General features: G+C 44.2%; 1 protein-coding gene across 1 annotated transcript in view; it reads right to left on the reverse strand.

Annotated features, from left to right (window-relative positions):
• Window positions 1–1,141: 1,141 nt before the first annotated feature.
• The window catches only part of Creg2 (cellular repressor of E1A stimulated genes 2), a 33,117-nt gene continuing 8,949 nt past the window's right edge, over window positions 1,142–25,309 (reverse strand). The window contains exons 3-4 of the mRNA XM_026408595.2: window positions 2,417–2,530; window positions 1,142–1,289 (exon numbers count right to left, since the gene is read on the reverse strand). Of these exons, the coding sequence (XP_026264380.2) occupies window positions 1,142–1,289; window positions 2,417–2,530 (262 nt within the window). The remainder of the gene's footprint in view (window positions 1,290–2,416; window positions 2,531–25,309) is intronic.

A 25,309-nucleotide genomic window follows, 5' to 3' on the forward strand; every position in this document is an offset into this window, starting at 1 on the left:
TTTTTTAAATCCTGAAAGCAGTGACAAATCATCTCCAGACAAATCAGTCACTGTCTTTCATACTCCCTTTAAGGATTTTCAGCAACTAAGCATTTTAGTAACTTTTTGTTCTTAAAATCGAAAGCACTCATCCATTCTGCGCAGGGAGTTCAGGAGTCTGACCTTGAATATTGACTTGGCCATGCAGAGCCTCAGTTTCCTTGTCTGGAAGTGGCAATGAGGACATACCCTCATTGGTTGTGGGGCTTCAATGAGATGACCTCTGGAAAGCACCCTCAGTTACTGACCTCTTTCATCCTCCTTTCAGGCTCTGTCTTTGCTTGCTTCACAGCCTCACCTTTCTCCCTTTTCCTCTCTACAACCCACGGCATGAGGTGCTTCTTATTTTGGATGCCATTCCTCATGCATGCGAGCGGGGAATTCTCTATAAAAAATGTGAGCAGCTGGGATCTAAGAAGCTTGAAGCCAAATCTACCCCATTCTTTTCAGTGTTCTACCAACATCTGCTTCTACAGAATGGGCCTGTGCTGCAGACTCTGCCCGTTCTTACATTGCTGATCACGTTAGAGGGGGGAAGAGTCCATAAGTGATTATAAGTGACTTTGGTTACAATCTAGCCAATGTGACTCAATGGTGTATTTGCAATCCAGGAGCATGATGAGTGACCCACAGACAGAAAGTCCTCCACCCTCACCTTGTACACAGTTTTGAGGCTGTGTGGTGCATATTCAACCCCTTTGTGGTGGCAATAAGCTTTGATCCAAGACACTGCATTTGGCACAGAAAACAACAAAAACAGTCTCACGATACAGAGCAATCATATTGTACACACAGGCATAATTTTTTTTTCCCTAAAGAATGGACCAGTAAAGGTCTCAGTGTGCCGTTTTGACAACCAAGAGGTGAGTCTGGATTGAACGCAATGGAAACGAAGACGATCTCTGTGAAGTACCTGTGAAAGTGGAGGATCTTCAAATGACCCCTTGAGTCTCAAGTCGCGCACAAGGCTCCCTCTTCATCCTCTCGTTCTGCTGTAGGTGACAGGGCACCATGAAGCCTTCAACAAAGAGACAGCGTTCAAGAGCTGTCACGTAAAAGGTTTTCACCGTAATGCAAACAGCAGGGACTTCCTTCCATTGCATCAGGCCTTTCTAGGAACGGCTTTGAAATATTCCTCCTTTGAAATGTCAGATACACCTCCATACCATTTCTGAAGCCAGATATATTCTATTCTCATCTTCATGAAGAACCACTCATACTGACGGGGCCACTTCCTCATCCCTGGGTGCCTGAAGGAGCAAAGAGAGATCACAGTAAAGATGTTCTTATCACAGGGGTGCACCCTGGGCCAGGTTACGGACCTTCAGACTCCTAGCCTTATTTAGGCTGAGAGCTGCTCGACTCAGCCAGAGGCAGAAGCTGAGTAGCTGGGTGTCAGGGCCTGGGACAGCTTTGGGAAGGCAGGAAGCTCACAGTCCCTACACTGAATGGCAAAAATCTCACATCTCGAGCCGGGCTCCTTGATTTGACCAAGTTCAACTGCTGATGAGCCGCGAAGACTTGTGGGCCCTCAGTGCTCACAAGCCCCAGTGTCCTTACCTGTCACCTGGGTGAGCCTGATGGTGCTTGGGTCAGGAAGGCATGTGGGGAGCAAATAAGGAGGCACCCATAAAACACCTGCAGTGGATGTCGGTGATTGTTAGTAGGAAACATCGAGAAAGGCTTCATGCTTCTCTGTGTGAAATGTTAACAAAACAGGGAACTGCTCATGGCAAGGTTCCTGTTCCTGCAGCAAGCTCAGGACTGTGGATCCAGGCTGAGAACCAATCAGAGTGGACAGGAGACATTCCAGTTCACCTTCTGTTATTGACCGACTTGCCTTCTCCCCCCACGGGCACCCCGGCACACATTGTCATACCCTTGAGGGTAGAAGTTGTGGCTCACTGATCTTTTTAACTTCATAAAAATGTCCTTTATAACTAAAAATGTTATAAACATAGTTCAAAGACCGAGTCCAAACAGGGAAAAACATCTGCAACCAAGTAAATGCCAAGAGGGGACATGGGACCATGTTTGTTGCATTGACTTGATTAGGCAGGTTCCGTTATTTTCATGGTAGGGCAGGATATTACCAAAGGATGAAAATTGGTAGCAATTGTGCCTGGAACACTCAATGTGGGGTGTTTTCCAAAGGTAGTGTCAGCCCACCGTGGGCCACCTGTCTGGCCTCCATGGCCTCTACTGCTCCTGCTAGTGATCATGGTGGCCAGCACAAAGTTGGCCACGTTGCCACTGAAGGGCACTCAGATCAACCACTGCCACTGCATCCATCCGAGGCATCCAATGGCACAACCATGAAAGCTATGTTTTATTATCGTATATTTCTGGGCCAACCAATTTTAGAGTATCTACACACCTTGAAAACATGGCCTGTTTGGCAAATTCTACTTCTTCTGGAGATACTGAAGTCATCTGGCCAGTGAGCGTTAACCGGACACATCGGGAATCTTCTGGGTCCACGATATTTTTCCTGCAGGTAAGGAATGTTTTTTTCACATATTAAAACAATGACAGAGCCTATAATCCCTATGGCTTGAGAGTCTGAATCTATAAGTTCAAAGCCAGCCTCAGCAAAAAGGAGGTGCTAAGCAACTCAGTGAGACCCTGTCTCTAGATAAAATAGGGTGAGGATGTGGCTCAGTGGTCAAATACCCCTGAGTTCAAACCCTGCTACCAAGATGTTGAGAGTCACAGCTGAAGGGGCCCCAGCAAACTTCCAGCTGCAACTGATTGGCTCCTCTGCGGTGATGCTCATTGGGCTGTTTCCCTGCCCTTTCAGACCACAGAGCTGCTCATTGGGGGACTTTTTTGGCTCCGCCCACGCAACCCAGCCAATCAGCCTCAAGAGCAGGAGGAGTGGGGGAGGTTGAGAGGCTTGTGGGAAGCTGGTGGTGGCAGTTGGGCTCTGAGGGTTTTCCTGAAGAGCTGTGTGGTGCAGTGTGTGTGTTCTAAAAATAAAGTTTGTTTCTTTTGACAAGTGGCTCCTGAATTGTGCCCAGCCAGACTGCGGCATTTGGTGGCCCGTATGGGGATTGAACCCAAGACCTTGGCATTATCAGCACCAAGCTCTGACCAACTGAGCTAAAATAACAATGACAAAACATCAGTCTGAAACACTAGGGATTTTGTGAAAAATTTAAAGTGCTTGTCATATTTCTGAATATCTCATTCACATTTTTACTATAATTATCTTAAAATACTTTAGCATGGGCAGTATGATAGGTATGCTTTCATAAGTTGAGGGTTACAGTTGAGAGACTATTAGAAGTTTTTGAAGTCAAGGATGCATGTGCCAGGAGAAATGGGAATTTGTTACCAAAAGATGACATTTCAGTTACTGCTCTAATTTGTATCTGGAATGTCCCCCAAAGGCCCGTGTAATGAAGCCTTAGTGCCCAACTTGGCACTGTTGGGAGGTCGTGGAAACAGGAAGAGATGAGGCTTACTGAAAGGTCTTCTAGACGATAGTAATATGCCCTTGAAGGGGATGGTGGGGCCTTAGTCCCTCTTTTTTTTTTTTTTTTCTGTTTTCCTTGTAGCCAAGAGGTGATAAATTTTACTATGCTACATGCTTCCCACCATGACGTGCTGCTCTACCACAGGACCAAAAGCAATTGGGCCAACTGACCATGGATCAAGCCTCTGAAAACTGTGAGCCCAAAAAACCTTCTCTATAAGTTGATCATCTCAGGTATTTTGTTGCAGTAACAGAAAGCTAATTAACACAGTTACCTTAGAGGAATAAGTTCTAGGATCTTCTGTACAACGTCGTACCTAGAATTAACAATACAATATTGTCCCCCCTCCCTTGTTTGTTTGTTTTTTTTTTTTGTATTTGTGCTACAAAACCAAAACAAAACAAAGGGACACAAGAAAATTTGGGGAGGTGTTGAATGTGTCTATTCCTGGTATTTGCATATGTCTAAATTCATCAAATTGAACACTACAAGTATGTGCAATTCTTTAAATTAATTATACCTCAGTAAAACTTTTTAAAAATACACACACCATGCCTACTATCTACAAGACCCACTAAGGAGTCAGTTTCTGAAATAATACTGCCATCCTGCCCAACTCTTCTCAGCTTGTAGGTGACCATCTCTGTCTGTGTCTTTACTCGATCCTCCCCCTGTGCAGGTCTGTGTCCTAATTTCCTGTTCTCATAAGGACAGCAGCCATATGGGACCATTCTAAAGATGACATGTTAACTTAGTTACCCCTTTTAGGATTCTGTCTCCAAATAATCACATCCTGAGGTCCCAGAGGGTCCTCAACGTGTGAATTTGGGGTGGGACAATTAATTCCATTACAGCAATATAACTATTTTTATTCAAATGTTTTTGGTTTGACACTGATTTGGGAAGTTCACTGCGTGTACAGTGAGTGATGAAAAATGTACTAAGGGAAGCACTCAGGTTCAAACTCTAGACATTCGTGAAGCTCAATGAAAAAAAGCCTTAACTAAACACAAAACAAATGCTAGATTTAATACCTTTCTTTTTTAGATTTTTTTTAGCTTTTTTTTTTAGGTGGACACAATATCTTTATTGTTTATTTTTATGTGGTGTTGAGGATCGAACCCAGCGCCCCGCGCATGCCAGGCGAGTGCGCTACCGCTTGAGCCACATCCCCAGCCCTTCTTTTTTAGATTTTTAAAATTTTTTTTCTATTAAATTTTAAAGTATTTTAAGCTCATAAGAAAGTATGAAGAATAAAATAATTAAAACTGATGTTCCTGTTGGGGCTCAGAAAAGGATACCTGAAAGTGGAGAGGGCAGTTTCCTCCCTGACCCTCTCCTGCCCTCCTGCGGTGACCTGCATGGCTGTTAATTCAGAAGACTGTGAGGGGTGATGGGGAATCAAGAAAAACACGTAAGCACTTAGAAAGACAGGTGAGATCAGGTGGTACCATCCTCTGGTGGAGGAACAGTGACCCAGAGCTGGCTCCACACATTTATTATATAGGCTTTATCATCAAAAGACTATTTGTGGGCTGGGATGTAGCTCAGTGGCAAAGCATCTGCCTTGCATTCCCAAAGCCCTGGGTTTGACCCCCAGTTCCAAAAAAGACCAAAAAAAAAAAAAATCCACCAAAAAAGAAATAAGATTTAAAAAAAAAAAAAAAAGCTATTTGTGAGGAATTTTTCTAGAAAGCAGGCAGACTTGACGTTTACAGCACACATGATGGTTATCTTCTTAAGTTCAGAATCTTTTATTCCTAGGAGACAGTGTCTGCGACTCAAGGTTAAAACGGACGTCTCTGGGCGTTTGCCTGGAGAGACCAAGGGCTGGTGTGCCATATAGCAACTGGGGAATTTGAACCCTGTGCTTTTGCCCAGGGAAATGTTAACCCTACTCTTGTAATCCCAGGGCGATCACACCGCAACCACACGGTGATCAGACACCTTGATTCACATCACCACCTCCTGTTTTTCTCTCCTCCTTCTGCCCCAAGTCAAGCCACGGAAACCAGAATTCCTTATCCTCAAGGCAGGTCATAGAGACCAGAACCCCTTTTCCCCAAAGCTGACCATGGAACCTAAAAAGAGTACTCAAATTTCCCCTGCCTTTCTGTACAAGAGTTGCCTGTAAAGCAATTCTGTGACCCACCTTGTCTGAGAGTAGGTCATAAGACCCCCCCCCCAGTTGGGAAGGGGTTCTGCCCTGTACCTGGGAGGAAGGAGGGCTGCAGAGGGTTGGGGAAAGTTTGAACAGGCAGGCCTCGCTGGGTTCCCCACTCTATTTCCATTAGCTTTTTATTCAACTTCTACCTGACTGTCCAGACTTTGTCCATCAGCCTAAGCATAAAAATGGGCAGTTCCTGAAGTCTCCATGCCACGTAAAACTATAATTAAATAAATTACTTATGCTTTCCTCTTTTTCACCTGTTATCACAGGGTGACACATCACCATAACTCTTCATTATTTTTGTATTTGGTGGTACTAAGGATTGAACCTAGGAGGTCTTCACCACCAAGCTATATTACCAGCCCTTTACAACTCTATTGCCCAGGCTGGCCTCCAATGTGTGATCCTCCTGCCTTAGCCTCCCAAATAGCCAAGATTATAGGAGTGCACCACAATACCTAGCACCATTACCCTTTATGCTGGACAGAAAAGGGATCACCCCTTTCCTTCCATACATACTGTAAACAAAGAAATAATAAATGAGGTTAAAATGAAGCAAAGGCACCCAACCCAGTGTTTTGAGCCTGGGCTTTTAACAAGTCCAACAGTTTGACAACCAACACAAATAAGGGTAGTGGTGAATTTTGGTAGTCCACTGGAGTGTCCAAGTCAGGAGGCAAAACTGGTCGCTCCAGTATTCCTCAAACCTTGTAAGAAAAATGTTCACTTTGGTGGATTTAGTTTCCTGACATGATCTCTGCATGACAACCTTCCTCCTGTCAGTAACTCTCAGACTCAGAGAAGACATGGCTGTCTCTTCTTTTAGGTCCTTCTGCAGCCATTTGGACTTATTTTGTCAATATCCATCATACAACTTTGTCACATCTCAATATTTTGTAACTTTTGCCCCAGATCCTTCTTTAAAGAATAAAGGACAACATATACAACTGAAACTCCCCACAATTCACCCAGATGCCCTTCAATTTCTTCCTTCTTTATTACTTTAAACTTGGTGGTTTTTTTTTTTTTTTTACACTCATGCATGCTTTTATAACTGTGGATGCACCACAAGCAACATCTTGTTGATTTGCATATTTAACCCTTAACATACATACATCACATGATACCTGTTCTGCTGCAACTTCCACGTTGGTTTACCAGCATTAAGTTGCTATTCTGTCTGCCTTACTCTTCATTTTATTTCTCAATTGGCAAACTATAGCCTCTGGGCCAAATTGGATTATCACCTGTTTTGTTCAGATTGAGAGGTAAGAATGGATTTTACATTTTTAAAAGGTTGGGGAAAAAAACATCAAAAGAAGAATACTTTATGACAGATGAGAGTTACAAGAAGTTCACCTTTTGGTATGCGGAAATGAAGTTTTATTGGATCACAACCACACACATCTGCTTCCATAGTGTGTACGGTCATGATACAGCCGCAGAGTTTTGTTCTGACAGAAACTGTGTGGCTTATAGCACTTAAAAAAATTCTATTTGCTCCTTACAGGAAAAAAAAAATCACTGCCAACTTCTGTTTTAGGTTGTGGTAAGGAAAGAGGGGGCGTTCCTTGGGCCCCTCCATGAAGATGAAATGCACGCATTCCCATAGTGTGTTAGAATAGTGCCTGCTGTGTAAGAACCCTGAAGGATGCTGCCACCATTTTGTTGTTCAGTTTTTATGTGGGAGTGGCTGGAGGGCCCGGGATTGTGCCCAAATTTGTGGTATGATCCATTATGAAAATATTGAAGACTGTAGGACTCATTTGTGTTCCTGCAAGATTCCAATATTAGTGACCTAACTTCCCATGTGACTATATTTGGAGATAGGACCTTTAGTTAGACCTTACTTATTTATTTTTTTCTTTCTGTGGAGCTGATGAAACTGAAGTTTTGAGAGGAAACGGGATTCGCTGCTTCTGCTGGTGGGTGGGGTCTGCCCCAGCCGCAGGCCTCTGCAGCTGGGAGGTGCTGCGGGCTCTTAAGGGCAGGCCACGCCCTCCAGTGCTGCGGAGACCCCGGCAGCTCATCTTCAGTTTGTTCTTCTTTCTGGGTTCTTGTCTTAAGAATTTGAAATCCACAGACCGGGATGAGGGAGTGTAATGGCAGGATCTATTGAAGAATAGAAATAGAACTCTTGCAGTCGGGCTGGGGGTGTGGCTCAGTGGTAGAGCGCTTGCCTGGCACGTGTGAGGCCCTGGGTTCCACCCTCAGCACCGCATATAAATAAATAAAGACATTGTGTCCATAGACCACTAAAAAAAAAAAGGGACTCTTGCAGTGCAGGAGGGGACCTGATTTTTCTCCCACCCAGAGTGTGCTAGTTTAGCCCTTGGTTCACTGTTATTGGTCCAAACTTATGCTAAATAGGATTTGGAAAAGTACTGACTCTGTTGGTCCAAGTTTATGCCATTTGGGGTTTGGAGACACACTAAAACTATTGGTCACGTCTTGAGTTTCAACTTGGATTCAAGTGTGCTCCACTTCCATTTTCTCAAGGCAGGTCAGGAAGTAGGAGGTTGAGGGCATTGGATGGGGTTGCCGCGCTGCCTGGAGTGCGCTTCTGCAGCAGGCCTTGTGCCATGCCCAGGCCTAGCTGCTGAAGGGTGACAGGTCAGCGCCTTGGCTCACCTGGATGCTGGCTCACAGTGCCTGCATGGCAGGCTCCACTTGGCGGAGGCCCACGCTGGCTGCCCACGCTCACACCCACCCAGGCCACCCCTCGGCTTCTCCACTGCTATGCTGCCATCTGGCAGGGAGTATCAGGTGTGGCTTCCTGGCTTGGCAGCAGGGAAGCTGTGTCACTGAGTAGAACACAGGGTCTCAATTACAAGGGGCAAATGTTCTCCCACAGAGCTGCAACCCTAGTCCTGAGATAAAGACTTTAAAGAAATAATTAAGGTTAAATGAAGTCACAGAGCTGAGGCCATGATTCCTCAGGACTAGTGTTCTTACAGGAAGAAGAAGAGACACCAAAGAAACATGGGCACAGAGGAGAATCACAGGAGGACAAGGTGAGAAGACAAGTCATCTCCTGGCCAAGGCAGGAGAACTCAGGAGAAACGCATCTGCAAGTGTGAGAAAATAAATTTCTGTATTTTTAAACTACCTAGTCTGTGGTATTTTGTTATGGCAGCTCGAGAAAACTAATACAAAGATTGTAAGGACTGAATGGCGCTCTTGAAATGATGAATATCAAAGGCTTCCCACTCTGCCTCTCTTGCTAAGAGTGTTGTAGAAGTAGGTTGATATGGTGGTAGAAAGCATTAAATGAAGGGGATTGTGGATGATGTATAATGTGGGTAGAGGTTGATCTACAAAATTTGAAAGTATAGATTTTATATGGCTTCTAGAAATGCCTTTTTACCATCCTAATGATAGGATGATACCTAGCAGCATCATGGTAAAGGCCAGGCCCCCTTTAAAGTAGACCATGACAGGTTCTTGGTAGGATGTGCCCGTCAGTTCCAGTCTCCATACTAACTCACTATTCATCTGTCTCATCTCACAATGTGATCACTGGTAGATCAAATGATACAAATGCCAACTTTTTCCATTTTTTTAAGCCAAGTACAATTATTTAGCATGTGCTTATCTTCTGTATCTTCTTTTGATACAGTATACATGGATGTAGCAATAGATCAATACTAGAAATAAAGACTTAATTCAGCAGCCTGGGTTGTTCAAACACTGCCCATGTCAAAGAAAGGCCCATCTTCAGGAGGACTGGCTCTTGACCAGCTCCTGAGAAATAACCTTTGCTCCTGTGAAATATCCTTCCTGATATGAGCATTTTTTTTATATGCCTGAAGTCCTGAGCTCCACTGTATCAGCTTGACCTTTGGGAGTTGGAAGACTAAGTACCGCAATCAGTCATGCACAGGACTATCGTGTACACAGGACTGAATTACAGTAAAATCTCTGAACAGTAAGCCCATGTGAGCTTCCGTGGTTGGTACCACTTTGCACATATTGCCACGCATCGTGTCTGGGAGAATTAAGTATGTCCCCACGCAGTTCCACAGGGAGGAGACACCTGGAGGCATACGTCTGGATTTTCTGGGACCCTGCCCTATGCACTGTGAGCTTCTGAGTCTTGTGAGCCTTCCTAGCAAATCCCTCAGCCTGAGGGTGGTGTTGGGGACCCCGACACACCTGACCAAGCAGACTCTGACAGCTCCTCTTTTCACGCCTCTGTCTTGAGGCGTGAATCACTAAAACTCACTCTCATCCAGCACATTACCTTAAAATCTTGAGAAAGCTGCCTCTGTCAAACAAAGCATATGTTTTGCTTATACTTAGGAAACATGTCTTTGCCTGCCTGACGTTTCTCCTTTATTATACATGCCATTGAGTCGTCTGGAGAAAGGGAAAGAGTGGACCTGCCCACATCTTCAGGTAAATTGCTTCATGCGGGAACACTGTGTTCCATTTGGAAGTGTCATAATCTGCCGTGTTTTTGACATGGCAAAAGTGTAATTGCCGAGCTGGGAATTTTCTTGTTGGTTAAGAATGACAGAATGTAATTACGAAAATAACTGTAAAAAGAGAATCTACATTGGGCTTTGTAAAATAAAACTGAGATGCATAGAAGAAAATAAGTAAAAATAGTAAGCAGGAACTAAATATACCTGTAGTGGAACTATTAGAATCTGTCCAGACAAGATTGTCCTCAGTTTTACCCAATTTATTTGTTCACTATTAAAGCTAATTTCTTCAACAAAATTGCTCAGCCTCGAATGCAATGGGATTAACACCCTTAAGTAAGTCATTATGGAATAATAATACATTACATTTAAATAGGGAGTATTTTTGCTTCTCTACTGCCAGTGGTTACATGGAATAAAAAGGGAATTATATATTTAAATAGGTAAATAGAGTACTTTCCATTTACCCAGTAAGGAACCCAGCTAAGCTTTGTATCGCTTTCTTCTCCCTGGTGGTAAGCAAGCTAATGGCCCCCCAAAGATGTCCACATTCCTATCTCTGGAACATGTGAATAGGCTACCTTATATGATGAAGGGGAATTAACATTGGTGACCAGTTGACTTTCATTAGGAAGATTTTTCCAGATTAACTGGCTGGACCAATGTAATCACCAGGTAGAAGAGAGAGGTAAAGAACTTGGTAAGAACATGGAAGTGACGTGATGTGAGGAAGACCCAACAGGCATTCCTAGCTTTGAATATGGAAGGGCACAAGAGTATGAGACACAGGCAGCCTCTATGAGCTGGAATAGTTAAGGGAATGGACTCTGCTCATGGCCTTCCGAAAGGAAGACAGACTGCCGCATGTAGGATTTAGTCCTTGGCTTCTAACCTTCACAACTACAATGTGATCAATTTATTGTTTTAAACCACTAAACTGGGGTAACTTGTTATAGCAGCATCAGGAAACTAATCTTGAGGAAACTAGATGGTGACCTGCTCTCAGTCACATGTGTCCAACACACCTGAGGTTACTGACAGCTGTTGCTCCTGGAATGACCAGCAAATGCAAGGCCAACCAGGAAAGAGGACACTGTGTACCCTGGGACCCTGATTGATGGCTGTCGGTTTATGGACCATTTTTATAAACATAAACTATGGGAAGTTCCTCCTCTTGGTGAAGCATCTCAAATATTGTGTAGTCATCCACTTCACTGTCTCACACAGGAATTCTATTCCGTACCCAGGTCCTGAGCACCTGAATTGATTAAGTCAACTAGACTCTCTTATCCCCAGCCATAGTGATGGATTCATGGATTTGCACAAGGGCATGTTTGCTAGTTAAAGCTCAGCCGCTACTCCTGAGGACTTCTGGGATAAAAACTCTCTTACTCTTCTTTGGACTCTTTCTGGTGAGCTCCTCACTTTCGTTGGATATAAACAGGGGGGCATGGGTACCCAGGAGTTGCTGGCTGCCATATTGGATTAACAAGTGGGGCCACCCTTAAGATGAAGCAGACACTGCAGAAGGCAGAGAGAGGAGGGGGAAAAAATCTCTTGGGCTGAAATTGAAGAGTCCCTAAGAAAAGGCTCCCTCTGGACCTTTCAGTCATGTGAACTAATACATTTCTTAATTCTTTAAGCCCACTTGAGTTTATTGCTGATTCTTTCCACTGAAAAGTTTCTCACTAACTGAAGAGGTTCAAGTTTCTGGGATATGTTTGTGTCTGTTCTTAGAATGGATGCTATGATCAAGACATGTCCACCTAATGTAGAGTGGTATTCCTAGTGATCACGTCCACATTTATTTAATAAAGGCAATGAAGTTATTATAGAACTATGTCAAGCACACTCTTGTGTGTACACCTCACTCTTTTCATGTCACCTTGTTGAAACTGGGACTCAGAGATGCGGTACCATAGAAGAGAGATACTCTGGCTACTGTGATTGCTTTGAGTAATCAAGTTCTTTGTCTCCAACCCAGAAGTCTTTTGTCTCCTGCTGGAATCCGTAAACTGGGGCAGGCTAGCGTGTTTGCAAATAGGGTAAACAGTTCTTGATACCAGGTAAAAATACCACAGTCTTTGGTTTGGGTTGGAATCGAATCACTTTAGAACCAATAAGATAAAAATCTTTAATATTTTTAGCTTATCAGAAGCCCAGATTTGCAAATACAGATGCCCCTCAGAATCTACATAGAATCGGTTTCATGAACCACAACCTCTCTGGATACCAAATCTAAGGACACCCAAGTTCCTTATATAAAATATAGTATTTGTGTATAACCAATGTATATCCTTCCATGTGCCTTAAATTATCTCTAGATTATTGGTAATACACAATAAAATGTAAATGCCATGCAAATAGTTGTTATATACTGTATTGTCTGAGGAATAATGAGAAGAAAAAACCCTGTACATGTTCAATACAAATGCAATATTTTTCAAGTATATTCCACCCCATTGGCTAAATCCACTGCTACGAATGTGGAGAGTTGACTGAATCTGTCAGTCTTTGACTAACAAAGATCAATTATTAAGGGCTGAGAAATGTAGCTCCGTGGTAGACACTTGCCTAGCCTGTTCAATGCTATCCTTCCTTTTTTCCTCCCTCTTCTTCCTCTCCCTCCTTCGTCCCTTTCTTCCTTTCTTCCCTTCCTGTTATGTATGAACCCAGGCCCTTACACATGCTGAGCATATGCGTCACCACTGAACCACACCTCCAGCCCCTACAAATGCCGTTTTTAAACAGAGATGTTTCCTATTATTGGGTTTATGTGGTAGGGTGATGAAAGAACCCTTGCTGGCATGAAGTTTGGAAACTACTGCTGTCCTTGTCCTCGCTGGCTTAGTTCAGGGCCTTTAAGAGTACATCCTCAGCCAGCAGATGTAAGTAGCATTGGCACAAAATGTCTGCAAGAACTTCTCCCAAGTCTCTCCATATTCTTTGGTCCCCTGTCTAGCATTCTGCCCAAGCCCCCTGGTCTTATACACCATCTGCTATTTCCTGACCTCCAACTCAAACTCCATTCCTTGGTGCCTGACAGAGTAAGAAAAAAAACACTATTAAAGAAACAATAACTTATTTTTGAATCTGTGCATCTGCATATTTTTAGGAGAGAGATGGTAGTGTTGGTAGCAGAAAGTAGTAACTGTCTGGAAAGAGTGCTTTTTGTTTAGGAAGGCACCTGGATGAGTCTGATTATCTAGGTGAGACCCTCTTCCCAGTGCACAACAGGCCAGTGTTTGGAAACCACTATGAACTGAATGTTTGTGTCTCCCCAACCCAAACTCCCTGTGTGAAAATCCTTTACACCCAAACTGATGGTATCAAGAAATGGATAGGGATTGGTCACGGAGGTAAGGCTTGCAGAGAGCTCTCTCAGCCTCTTCCCACCACATGAAGACACAATGAGAAGCAGCCACAAGACTTCGAGAAGGGAATATTCTTTGTTTAAGCCCTTCAGCATGAAAATTTGTTACAGCAGTCCCAATCAACTAAGTCAGAGAGAGAAAGAGAGAAAAGGAACCGAGTGTGTACAATACTGTAAACGGGAGGCACATTCCCCAGCGGTAGTGAATTTGCAGATTCTTAACCTGTAGGAGATGCAGAAGGAGTTTCCTGAGACTCAGAGAAGAAAAGACAGACCCAGAGAGGAGACCTGAGTCTGGCAGGGATGGACCCTCCGCACGGCAGAAGGCAGGAGGTAAGGGTCTGGCCGGCGAGTGGAGCATGGATGGCCTGTGACATGGTTTCTGTCCTTTGCTATACCTGGGGTTGTCAGATTTAGTAAATAAAAACACAGGTTCTTCAGTTGACAGTTGAATCTGAATTTCAGATAAGCAACTTTTTTTTTTTTTTTTAAACACAGTGGATGGGACACACTCATACACATTTAATGGGCACCTTGTGTTCTCCACACAACCCCTAGCTGTGCCCTCCTCTCCACCATTCTCCAGTAAAAGCCAGCTGCTGCATCTCATATCCCTGGGTGGTGGGAGACAGCAGCCTCCAGAGGTACTGATAAGACCTCCGGTGGTGACTGGAAAGGGAGGACAAAGGAGCAGGAGGGTCCCTCACTGCCTGTATCCTTGGCACCAGAGGGAATCCTGGGGAGGTCTGGCGGCTCCCTGCCTCCCACAGTTGGGGCCGGCTTAGTGATTTCAGGTTTGTATTGCTGGCCCGGGTGATTTGTGGGGCTGGAGAAGGTGAGAACCTGAGCTGTGTGGATTCTGTCTCTCCTTGAGGTCAGCGGACATTCTTCAGGGGCATGTCTCTCTTTTCACCTGAACTTGAGGTCACCCCACCCATGCTCTTCTTGGATGAACAGTTTGTGACCCAAGGGCATTTAGGTCTCAAGTGTAGGACCGGAAAAGTCCCGTCTGCTCCTTCATAGGTGGCCACCTAGAGAGGCCAGAGGGAGTCTGCCCTGCTCAAAGACCCCTGGTCAAGAGTGGCAGAAGCTGTCCTGGAACGTGATTCCTGCCTGTGTTCGCTACTTTGAGCAGCTCTGATGCTCACCCCGAGCTCTGCAAGTCGCCTGTGCTGGGCGGCATGCTTGAACCCAGCCAGGAACTTCTTTTGACCTTTTAAATTTTTCCTATAAAAGACTGTAATACGATATGTGATGATTTAGTCTAGGGGAGTCAGGGGACCAAAATAGTAAAAGGTTCTGTTCTGGGTGCCCGGTAGGTTTCATGCCCCAGATGTGAGCCTCATCCATCAGGGTTCCAGAATGCTGTTAAACAGGGAGAATGATCAGCCATGCCCTGCTTATGTGCAAAACAGGGGATCAATGACCTGAGAAATTCAAAAAGACACATTGAGAGAGTGAGTTTGTATGCAAATGGTTTCCAATTAAAAGAGAGGATTGCCTTCCAAATATGTAACCTCCTTTGAGAGAAGGAATCCTCCTCTTTCTATAATAATTTCTTTGATACATTTTTATGATCTACTATTTTGTAAGAGCTTCAGAAGGGATACATTGTTCTAATAAATATACATGCAACCTTCCCAAGCACTGTATATGTTAATGGTTAGTATATTTAAAGATCTGTTTTTTTATCTTTATGTGTTTATTTAGAGAAATGTTGGAAAATTTTAATAAAAATGTTAGAGGAAAGAATATTATGTTCTCGGAGAATTTAGGAAGCTATACCAACGTGCAGAAGCGTACTGAGAAAAGGGTATTAAAATATTTGCTCAACTTGACTTAGATTCTTTAAAGTATAGAAATTTTTTTATTATATTTAACAGGGAGGGAAGGAACCTCATTCAGAAATGAAGTGAGGTTTTCTAGCAGTGCAGGAAACGCATGGGAAGATTCTGTTTATGAATTGAAGGGGAAGTATCAACTGTGTGGTTTGCCCTGGCAATGGTGAGCTGTCTGGGTGCAGGAATAGAGGATGGGGAAACTTGATGTAATGCAGTTGGATGAGGGTAGGGAGGAACTTCAAAGGTGAGAGAGGCAGAGGGAATATGGGGGGGGGAGGTAATAAAGGTAAACTATGGCATCTAATCTGGGAAAAGGGAAAGGGGAGTCGGGAGGTGCCAACAGGCAGTGAGCTTGTGATGGATGCAAAGGAATGGTATTTGGTCCTATTAGGTTGCGAAAGGGTTACTTAAACAGGAAGGATTCAGGGTAAAATTCTCAGAATGCAGATTCTGGATTTGGTGCATTTGCTAGCAAATCTGGGGTGTCACCCTGGGAGTAGGTGGTGAGAACTTGGCTCGGGAAGTTGGTGTATAGGATGGGCCATCTACACAATGCTGAGTCAGAGTGGCAGCAGAGAAGAAAATGGTGAGGTCTCTGTAGCTTCTGTTTTCCAATTTTGCTGGTGCCCTCCAAGGTAATCCCAGGATAAATATCATTCCCCTCTGCTGTGCTAGTCTTTCAGACACCTGCAGAAAGCACATATGCTGTTCCTGGGGCTGTTCTTACCCAGGCTAGTTTGAGCTATTTCTACTAAACCATGATATCCAGAACCATGGACCTCAATACTCTAGCAGGTATTCAAAGTGGAGGCAGCATATGGAGTCCACGCCCTCTGTTCCATCCTTCTAGGGAAGCAGTTAAAGAGCAAGTCCATTATTATTTCAGTTCCTTTTTAATGCAATTATAATTTTATTGCCTGGCATACCCATATCATGCCATATCCTGTCTTGTTAATTTTTCCCTAATTTTGTCCTCCCTTCTTGGCACCATTTTCCTGGTTATGACTTTGGCTTTTGTCTTAATCTGTGGATTGTTGCTAATAACACGACACCACAAAACTGCATAACTTATAAAGAAAAGAGGTTATTTTGGCTTATGGCTGTGGTTCCAGGTTGAGGGGCCACATCTGATGATGAGAAGCTTGCTGGCGGTCCCCGAGTACCACATAAGAGGGAGTGCAAGAGAGACCTGGTCAACCTGGTTTTTAGAGCAGACCCATTCTTGAGATAACCCATCAATCAATGTCTCCATTGATCACATGAATGAATGGATTCATTTTCAAGGACAGAGCCCTAACTACCTCTTCAGGGTCCCACCTCTTAATATCTTACAGTGGGGATTCAATGTCATCATGAGTTTCAGGGGGGACAAACCCTATTCAAGCCACGGCAGCTTCTCTTGACAATGTTTCTCTCTCCCAAACAGAATCCACTCTATCAGACTCCAAATCAGCTCAACCCCAAACTCTTCTCCCAGATCCCTGGTACCTCGAAGTTTTCAGGGAATTCTCAATAGTCAAGGAAACAGAAACACTCTATTTGAAGTTCAGAATAAACTCTACCCTTTAAGTAAACCCCTTTTGGACATTCAACCACTGTTGGTCCACCCAGTTTCAGATTCTTTGTGAAATTAGGTGTAAGAGAAATATACAAATATAAATCTACCCCAATATTATTAGCTCGTCTGGTCCGTGAGCATGTGACTATGCAGGTTCCTGTCAAATGACTCAGGGACCTTGCTATGGCTTTGATCTTGAAGGTCCCTTAAAGGCCCTTGTGTTCAAGGCTTGGTCTAGGGTGACACTGTTGGGAGGGTGGTGAGATCTTTGAGGGGGGGCCTGGGGGAGGTCCTTAGTCATGGGGGCGTGTCTTTGGAGGGATCAGGGGATCCATGCCCCTCCCTCATTCTCTCTTTCACTTGGAGTGAGTGGTTTTCCTTCCCCTTCCACTCCTGCCCTGCGGCCTTGCCATAGGCCCCAAGTAATAGGCCCATGGACTAGAATCTACAAAACTAGGAGCCAAAATAAATTTTTTTCTCTTTAAAGGTTAACTCTCTCGGGCTGGGGGTGATGGCTCAGCCGTGGAGCGCTTGACTAGCAAGTGTGAGACCCTGGTTGGATTCCTCAGCATCATATAAAAATAAATAAAGAGATTGTGTCCAACTACAACTAAAAAAAGTTAACTCTCTCAAGTAGTTTGTTTTAGCTACCAAAAAAACCTGAGTGGCTTATAAACAGTGGATACTGACTTTCCACAGGTCTGGAGGCTGGGACGTTCACTCTCAAGGCATTCGCAGGGTCTCAAGGGGGCTGCTCCTGCCTCACAGATGGCACCTTCCGGCTGTGTCCTCCAGGGTGGAAGAGGCCAGGGTCTCTTTCTGGCTTCTTCTATAAGGACACTAGTACACTGTGAGGTCCTTATAAAACCAGCAGGATCCATGTCATCGCAGCTAGTGAATAAGTCCTGAATTATGTAGTAAGCCTTCTGGGGTCTCCTCTCCTGCTAGAGTTCAAGCCCTCTGAGGGGCCGGACCTCCCTGGCTCTCCACAACTCTAGCAGCTAACACAGAGCCTTGAACATGGAGTGGGGCGTGAATACTTGTTGGATGGACTATTTGAAGCGGGCCTTGAGGGCTGGTGCATTTATTTTTCGGTTGCTGCTGTAAAAAATAACCACAAACATTGTGCTTAGAAAGGCACAAGTTTATTCTTTTATAGGTGTAGAGGTCAGAAGCCCAAAGTGAGCCTCACAAAACCAAAATTATAAAGAGATTATAAATAGTCAAGGAAACAGAAACACCCTATTTAAAGTTCCTTTAAGTAGACCCACGTCCAGATGGATTAAAAACATTGACATGGATGTCTCCATCTTTTCCCTTCTCTGGAAGGCGGGTGTCGTCTGTTCATCTTTATCCTGGGCTGCTTCCTTCTGCTTTTTCAGCGGCCAGAGGCCACCTGCAGTCCTAGGCTCAGGGCCCTCTCTGTCATCACACCACCCTCTTGTTTCTACCCTTCCAAATCCTACTCCTCACTTTAATTTTCTCTCTTTCTCTTTCTGTGCGAATCCTTCTGATTATTTTTGGCCTCCTGGATTAGCCGGAATGACCTTTCCCTTCACAATCTCTGACTTAATCACACCTGCCTTAGAAAGCACAGTAGTCATGCATTCTGGGGACCAGGACATGAACATCTTTGGGGGAGCTGTTAAATCAGCCTACCACAGATACCCGGGTGTGAGAGTTTCAATGTACTTGCAGATGGAGATAAAAACATGATGATTTATTTAAACGTATGCCGTGGCTCTCTTTGGTACTTTTGGTATGTCCTGATTGCACTTATTTATAATATAAATATTTTAAAATATAGAAGTGAAATACTGGCTAAAATGCATGTGCTATTCAATGGATGAAGATGAACTTTAATATATTTTAAGCACATCAAAGTGAAAGAAATATGAAAACTCAAGAGGAAGAGGTTATAAATGGAAGCATCTTGCAAGACTTGCCCCTCCGAGTGGATTTAGCCCAGGAAGGGACTCTAGTCCCCCATCCTGTCCTACTGTGTGTGGCTGGCCAGTCAGTGTCTGTTGAATCTTAAGATTTGACCCAAGAGTGACATGAATAAGAGAACTTCCTTTAGATGCGTATATCCAAGGCTGGCGAACAATACATCAAATTCATCCCAAGAATTCATGGATAAAAACATTGAACTGAAAACTTTTCAGGCATAGAAAAGGCCTGAAAATGGGCAAATGTTCAGAAGGACACATTAACTAACATTTTACATTGCATCCTAAATGGGATGCAAAATTCAGAGGCTGGGTGGGTCTGTGTCTTTCACAAATAAATTACACTGAAACAGACTGTTGAAAAGACGGTTTGTGGGCCTAAAGAGGAAGAAGTGACCACATACAGGCAATTATGGTTGGGAAGGATGTCATATCAAAATGGTGTCCCAGTCTGGCATGGTGGCACACCCCCGCGATCCCAGCTACTCAGGAGGCTGAGGCAGAAGAATCCAAAGATGGAGGCCAGCCTGGACAACTTAGTAAGACCCTGTATCAAAATTTAAAAAATTTTAAAAAGGCAGGGTTGGGGTTTACAGCTCAGTAATACAGCCCTTTCCTAGCATGTGCCAGGTGCATCCTAAATAGGAAAGCACTGGAGAATTTTAGGCAGGACAGTAGAATAATGAGATGAGCATGCTGAAACTATCCCTCTGGTTTAGGGTGAAGATTGGGTTGGGTAGTAACGGGGTCCGTGGAGATCCAGGTAGATCAGCGGGGAGGATTTAAAGAAGACAGTGAGCAACAGTGGCGGCTTGCGCCAGGGGCTGGAGATAAGCAGGGGTCAAGGAGAGGTGAGACCGGAAGACCAGGTGACCTTGTGGCTGTTGTGGGCCATGAAGAGGGAGGCAGAGCCCCTGCTCTGAATGACCACCTGGGTGAGGAGCCCTAGGCAGCGGAGCCTTCTGGGGGATGAGGAGGAGGCTGAGTTTGAGGAGGCTGTTTGAGGTGTCCAGGAAGCAGACTTGGTGTCCGGAGTTCAGATGAGAGGTTTGGGCTGAGAATGTAAGTTTGGGAGTCACTGGCACATAGGGGTGATGTTTAGGGGTGGACAGGATAGGACAGGGAGAAGAGGACAGTGAGAAGACTCCAGATGGGTTCATGAGAGCTTCTGTCTCCACCACCTCCAGATCAATGTCCCACAAAGAAGTGAACACATCCAGACTGAACGAGTATTTCCATGTGTGAATACTGTCTGCTTTCATCTTTATTGTGACAGTGCTTAGTACATAGCCCAGTAGATGCTCGGTGGATATCTGTTGAAGTGACAAATTTATTGGAATATGCCGCCTGTGTGCATCTGTATGCACATATTTAAAGAAAGTCGTGTCTCGCCTTAAATTGCAGTGCGAGTCACAGGATAGAAATTGTATTCCAACGAGTTAAACCCACTTAAAATATACTTCTCAGCTTGGGTAGGTTCTGCAGTTTCTGAGTCAGTTCTTTCTGAAATGTGGTTGGGGATTCTAAGTGCTTCCAGTATGTGGCTATAGAGAGAGGCAGGTGTCCCATTAGAATCCGGCCTGTGGGTTCCTGTGCAAGTTCCTTAGATCTGCTCTGCCTCAGTTTCCTCATTGTTGAAATAGGACCAACAACAGAACGTCTCCCACAAGATTTTATATCACATGAGTTATTTGTCAGTTGCTTGGAACCCTGGCATGGAAGTACAATGAATATCTTATATTTCATATTCACAATATACTTCATATTATGCTTATGAGACTTGGAGTAAATGGGCACTGTCAATATTCATTCCCATTTTTTTCCTACCATCCCCAATTCTGCATTGAGAAAACAGCTATTAAGGAGAATAGCTACCATTTAACAGTATACTGAACTTGTGCTAGAAAGCTGGCAAACATGGAAACATTTCATTCCCACAGCAAACGTACAGGTACTATTATTCCCATTTTGGGGTTAAGAAAATAAAGAATCAGACAATTTATGTGAATTGTTCAAAGCAAGGCAGATATTAATTGGAGAATTTAGGATTCCAATCAAATGCAAATCAGAAGCTCTTTCATCTACTGCAGTCATTCTTAAATTTAAATGTGCATCAAAAGCTTCCTGGCCATTCCTGAAAACACATAGATATCAAGCCTCCTAGCTTCAGAAACTGCTGGTACCCAGAAACAGGCATTTATGAGCAGATCAGACAGCTCTTCTGGTCTCGGGTTGCCCCCAAGCTCAGTTTACACTGCAGTCCAACAGATGACTCCAGAATGACCCCCAGTGGGGTCAGGCTGGCCTCAATCCTGTTCCCAGGCCCAGGGATAGGAATCAGGTTGCAGCTACAGGGCTTCAGCATCTCTTCAGGGGCCATGCTGGCTCCACATTCCCAGGATCAGCTGACCCATGATGCCCTGCCAGGTCCCCTGCTGCCCGAGGGTCTCATTGCAGTTCTGACCTCCAGTTGGGTACCTCCCTGAGACCATTCCCAGCAAGCATCTAGCTCCCACTTGCATTCTGCCACCACTGCCAGCACCTGTCCTAGGCAGGTGGTTGACATGCTGAGCCCTGGCTGGCTGAGCTCCTCAGATCACTCCTGGCTCCCCTGCTTCAGCTGTTTGAGTCCGAACAGTAGCAAACCCTTCTCACCACCACCCCATAGAGGGGCTCACTTAGGCCCAAGAAACCATCAGGGTGTGCTTCACTTATTTCCTCATTTCACATTACAGTGGATCCAGGAGTCATCCCTGTATATGCGTTATCTAATGACATCATCCCTGCATTGCACCTTCAGTTGTCCTTTGCAAAATCACACTGTTCATCTTGTTTGGAGATGCTCAGCAAACGATGAACTATAAAAGAGAAACTGCCTGCTATTCAAATATCTGATTCATTTGAAAGGAAAGGAGGTAGCTACAGGGACAGCCGACGCCCAAGGGAATGGAAGATTGGGTGCTGGTTAGAGCTGTTTGTAGAGACCCTGCAGCTAAGAGCAGGGGCTGTTATGGAAAGTAATACTGTACTATCCATTTTTCTGTCTTGCATTTCCCAACTCCTCAATCTCCTGTTCTGTAAAATGAAAGGCAGGAGTGGATGGTCAGGACCCTTCCAGCATAGAGACTTCTAAACACACTGAAGTCCAGGCCATGCCCCCCCCCCCGGACCTAATTCCTCCATCCATGCCCTTCCTGCCTACAGTTACTACCCAGAAATCCGTTCAAATTATTAATCCGGAAAATGGATTAATCCACTGATGACATTACAGCTCTCATAATCCAGTCTTTTCACCTCTGAATATTGCTGCATTTCCTAACACATGAACTCTCTGGGGACATCCCAAGATCCAAACCATAACACCATAGGTCCCAGCAATGCCATTTCTAGGGATATACCAATGGGAAGTGAAACAGGTCTGAACAAAAGCCTGTACACGAATACTCATAGAAACATTATTCATGACAGTCAACCATGGAACAAGTGCTCATCCACTGATCAACATATAAATATAAATAGATAAATAAAATGAGATATATGCATACAATGGAATATTATTTGTCTATCAAAAGGAATGATAATACTACAACATGGTGAAACTTGCAAACAATGTGAATGAACAAGGCAGTCACAAAATGCTACATATTGTACAATTCCATTTATTTGAAATATCCAGGATAGTCAAATCCATAGAGACAGAAGTAGATTAATGATTGCCAGGAGCAATCTTTTTTTGGTGGGGGGAGGCATCCCAGGAATTGAACTCAGGAGCACTCAGCCACTGGGCCACATCCCCAGCCCTATTTTGTATTTTATTTAAAGACAGGGTCTCACTGAGTGGCTTAGTGCCTTGCTTTTGCTGAGGCTGGCTTTGAACTCGTGATCCTCCTGCCTCAGCCTCCCGAGTAATCACAGGTATAAGTCCGGCACATGCATCTCTCTTCACAGTACTAAAAAGCTTTCAGGAGGGCATATATTTATGGAAGTTGCATTCTCCTCATGTATTTATGTCATTTCTGCTTACAATGGAGTCATGTCTAACAGGTGAGTCAATCATTTGTGAACTGGATGGGGAGAGGCGGTTAGAAGATGGGGGTAGGCCAGTGTCAGGACAGAGACATGAGAATTATTAGCAAACTCATCAACTAGATTGGAACCCTATGGACAAAACTTCATGGGACTGCCATAAAATTGTGATAGAGAAGTGGCTATGAGATAGGATCCCATCGAGCTGAGCGCAGAGAAAATACTGGGATACCTGCTTCTCTAGCTTTCTCCTTGCAGACTCTTCCTAGACAGCTCTTTTAAAGGTTTCTCAGGTTGATGCTAGCTCCAGGAATACAGGAATGTCTGGACACAGGAGGAGAAGAGGTAAGGCAAATCTGAAGAGAGGGCAATTTATTTAGAAGATTTATCTATTGCCTCCAAGGGGAATGAACAAGAATCTGTGAAGAGAAATTGGATTCAGCTTCAGTATCAGATTAGGGCCAGGCCCCGTGATTTGAGATTCACAGCGCGACTCAGGTGAACCAGACTCCAGACGGAGATTCATCTTGGCTATCAGCAGTCAAGCTACTGCAAATACGTGCCTGCTCTGTACATGACTTGACGGTGCACATCCAGAGAGTGACTCAATGAGCAGAGTGCCTTCCAAAACCTGATCTAGGGGACAAATCCCAGAGCCTGCCTTCAGAATTAGGTTGAGCTGAGCTTTCCATCTATTGTACTGCATGTTTATTCCAAATTTTATTCATCTGTTATTTAAAATTAAAAGATAGAGGCAAGGAGGGGAGGGACAGAGAGAAGTGGCTACAGGTCATTGTCATTTCCAGAATCTCTTTTGTATAAGACAAACCAACCCTTTACCTACACCCTCCCCCTTAATTATCCTGTTCCACTAAGGAGTCCTCTTCCTGCAGATGTGCCTCCAATATTCAGGAGCTGCTTATGAGAAAATGCAGGCATTATATCTACATGCAAGCAAACTGTCCCAATGGCTCTAGGGCGGAATTGACTCTCTGCCATCTGCACCCCTCCCAGTATGTCACTCCAAGGAATCTGATTTCTAAACAGCGTCCAGGCTATGTCTCATGTCGCCCTTGGTTTCAATCCATTCATAGCCTGGCACCTCCTCAGAAACTAGATTCCTCTGTAACCCAGAACTTGGCATCTTCTCTCTCGACAAACCATACTTGGGCGTGGTCGATTAAAGAGCTCTGAGAAAAGATGCTGCTCACTGTTAAAGCAGAGATGTCTTCAACCTGGGGGGGTAAAGAGGGGTGATGAGCCATGGCAGCATCCACAGAAATTTTTCATTAAAAGCCTTCATGGGAAGAGGGGAAAAGTGCTTCTGGACCCGCCTGTCTCGAAAACCAAATCAAGTCTACCTAGGAACCTAGCCTTTGTCCAGAATAGCCACTGAGATATTTCCATTTCAGGAAACACCTCTGGTCAATCTCTTGGGGTTTCATTTATATCTTGATCTTCAAAATGAAAATTGACCCAACATCAACAAGCAGAATATAATTCAACAAAAGTGTCCTCCCGAGTCCTGAGGTCTTGTCTCCTTGTCTCCCTGAGGAGCCAACCTAAAACCTACGGTGTATAAATTTGCCTGTTCCATAAGGGAAGATGTTACAATGGAAAAATGATTTGGGGGTCCTTTCTTTGTCAATGAATATTTATTAAATGTTCATTAAACCATGCCTCTGGTCTTAGCACAAATTCACTTAGTGCAGAGGCCATGCTTATGTGTGTTGCTAACTGACATAGAAATTTTTAAGATGAATTTTTTTTTCTCTTTTATTTATGGTGCTGGAGATCAAACCCAGGGCCTCAGATGTGCTCGGCAAATGCTTTACCACTGAACCACACCCCCAGCTCTGAACTGAAATCATTCTCAGTTTGCCGTCTTAACCTCAGCTAGCAGATAGATTCCCATCCCTAATTCATCTAATTAATTAAATGAAGAAATTGTAGCACCTGGGAGTAAACAGAATAATTGATGAAAACAGACTGGATAAACTAGCAATTATCAGGCAAGACATGTTTGCAGGTTGAGGTTTGGAGGGGTGTGACGTCTGCCAAGTGGGAAAGCCACCTCCCTCACTATGTCTTCCATCTTGTCATATTTTTAAATTTTAAAGTATTTAATTGTCAGATAAAGAGCGAATGTATTCAAGGTGTACCATGTTTGATTTGATGCGTGCATACACCGTGAAAATGTTCATTACGAACGATGCGGCACATTAGATCCCCAAGACTTGTTCATCTTGTAACTGAAAGTTTAGACCCATTGACCACCATCTCCCCGGTCCTGTCCTCTCTCCTCCAATCCCTGGGAACCAGGGTACTACTCTCTGCTTCAATGAGTTCTGCTTCTGTAGCTTCTGTATATAAGTGAAACATACAATATTTGTCTTTCTGTCAGACTCTAATTTTGACTTCATTTTGCAAAGAACATGAGCCTTCCT

This window comes from Urocitellus parryii, chromosome 12, assembly GCF_045843805.1.
Source record: "Urocitellus parryii isolate mUroPar1 chromosome 12, mUroPar1.hap1, whole genome shotgun sequence".
Classification (NCBI taxonomy): domain Eukaryota; kingdom Metazoa; phylum Chordata; class Mammalia; order Rodentia; family Sciuridae; genus Urocitellus; species Urocitellus parryii.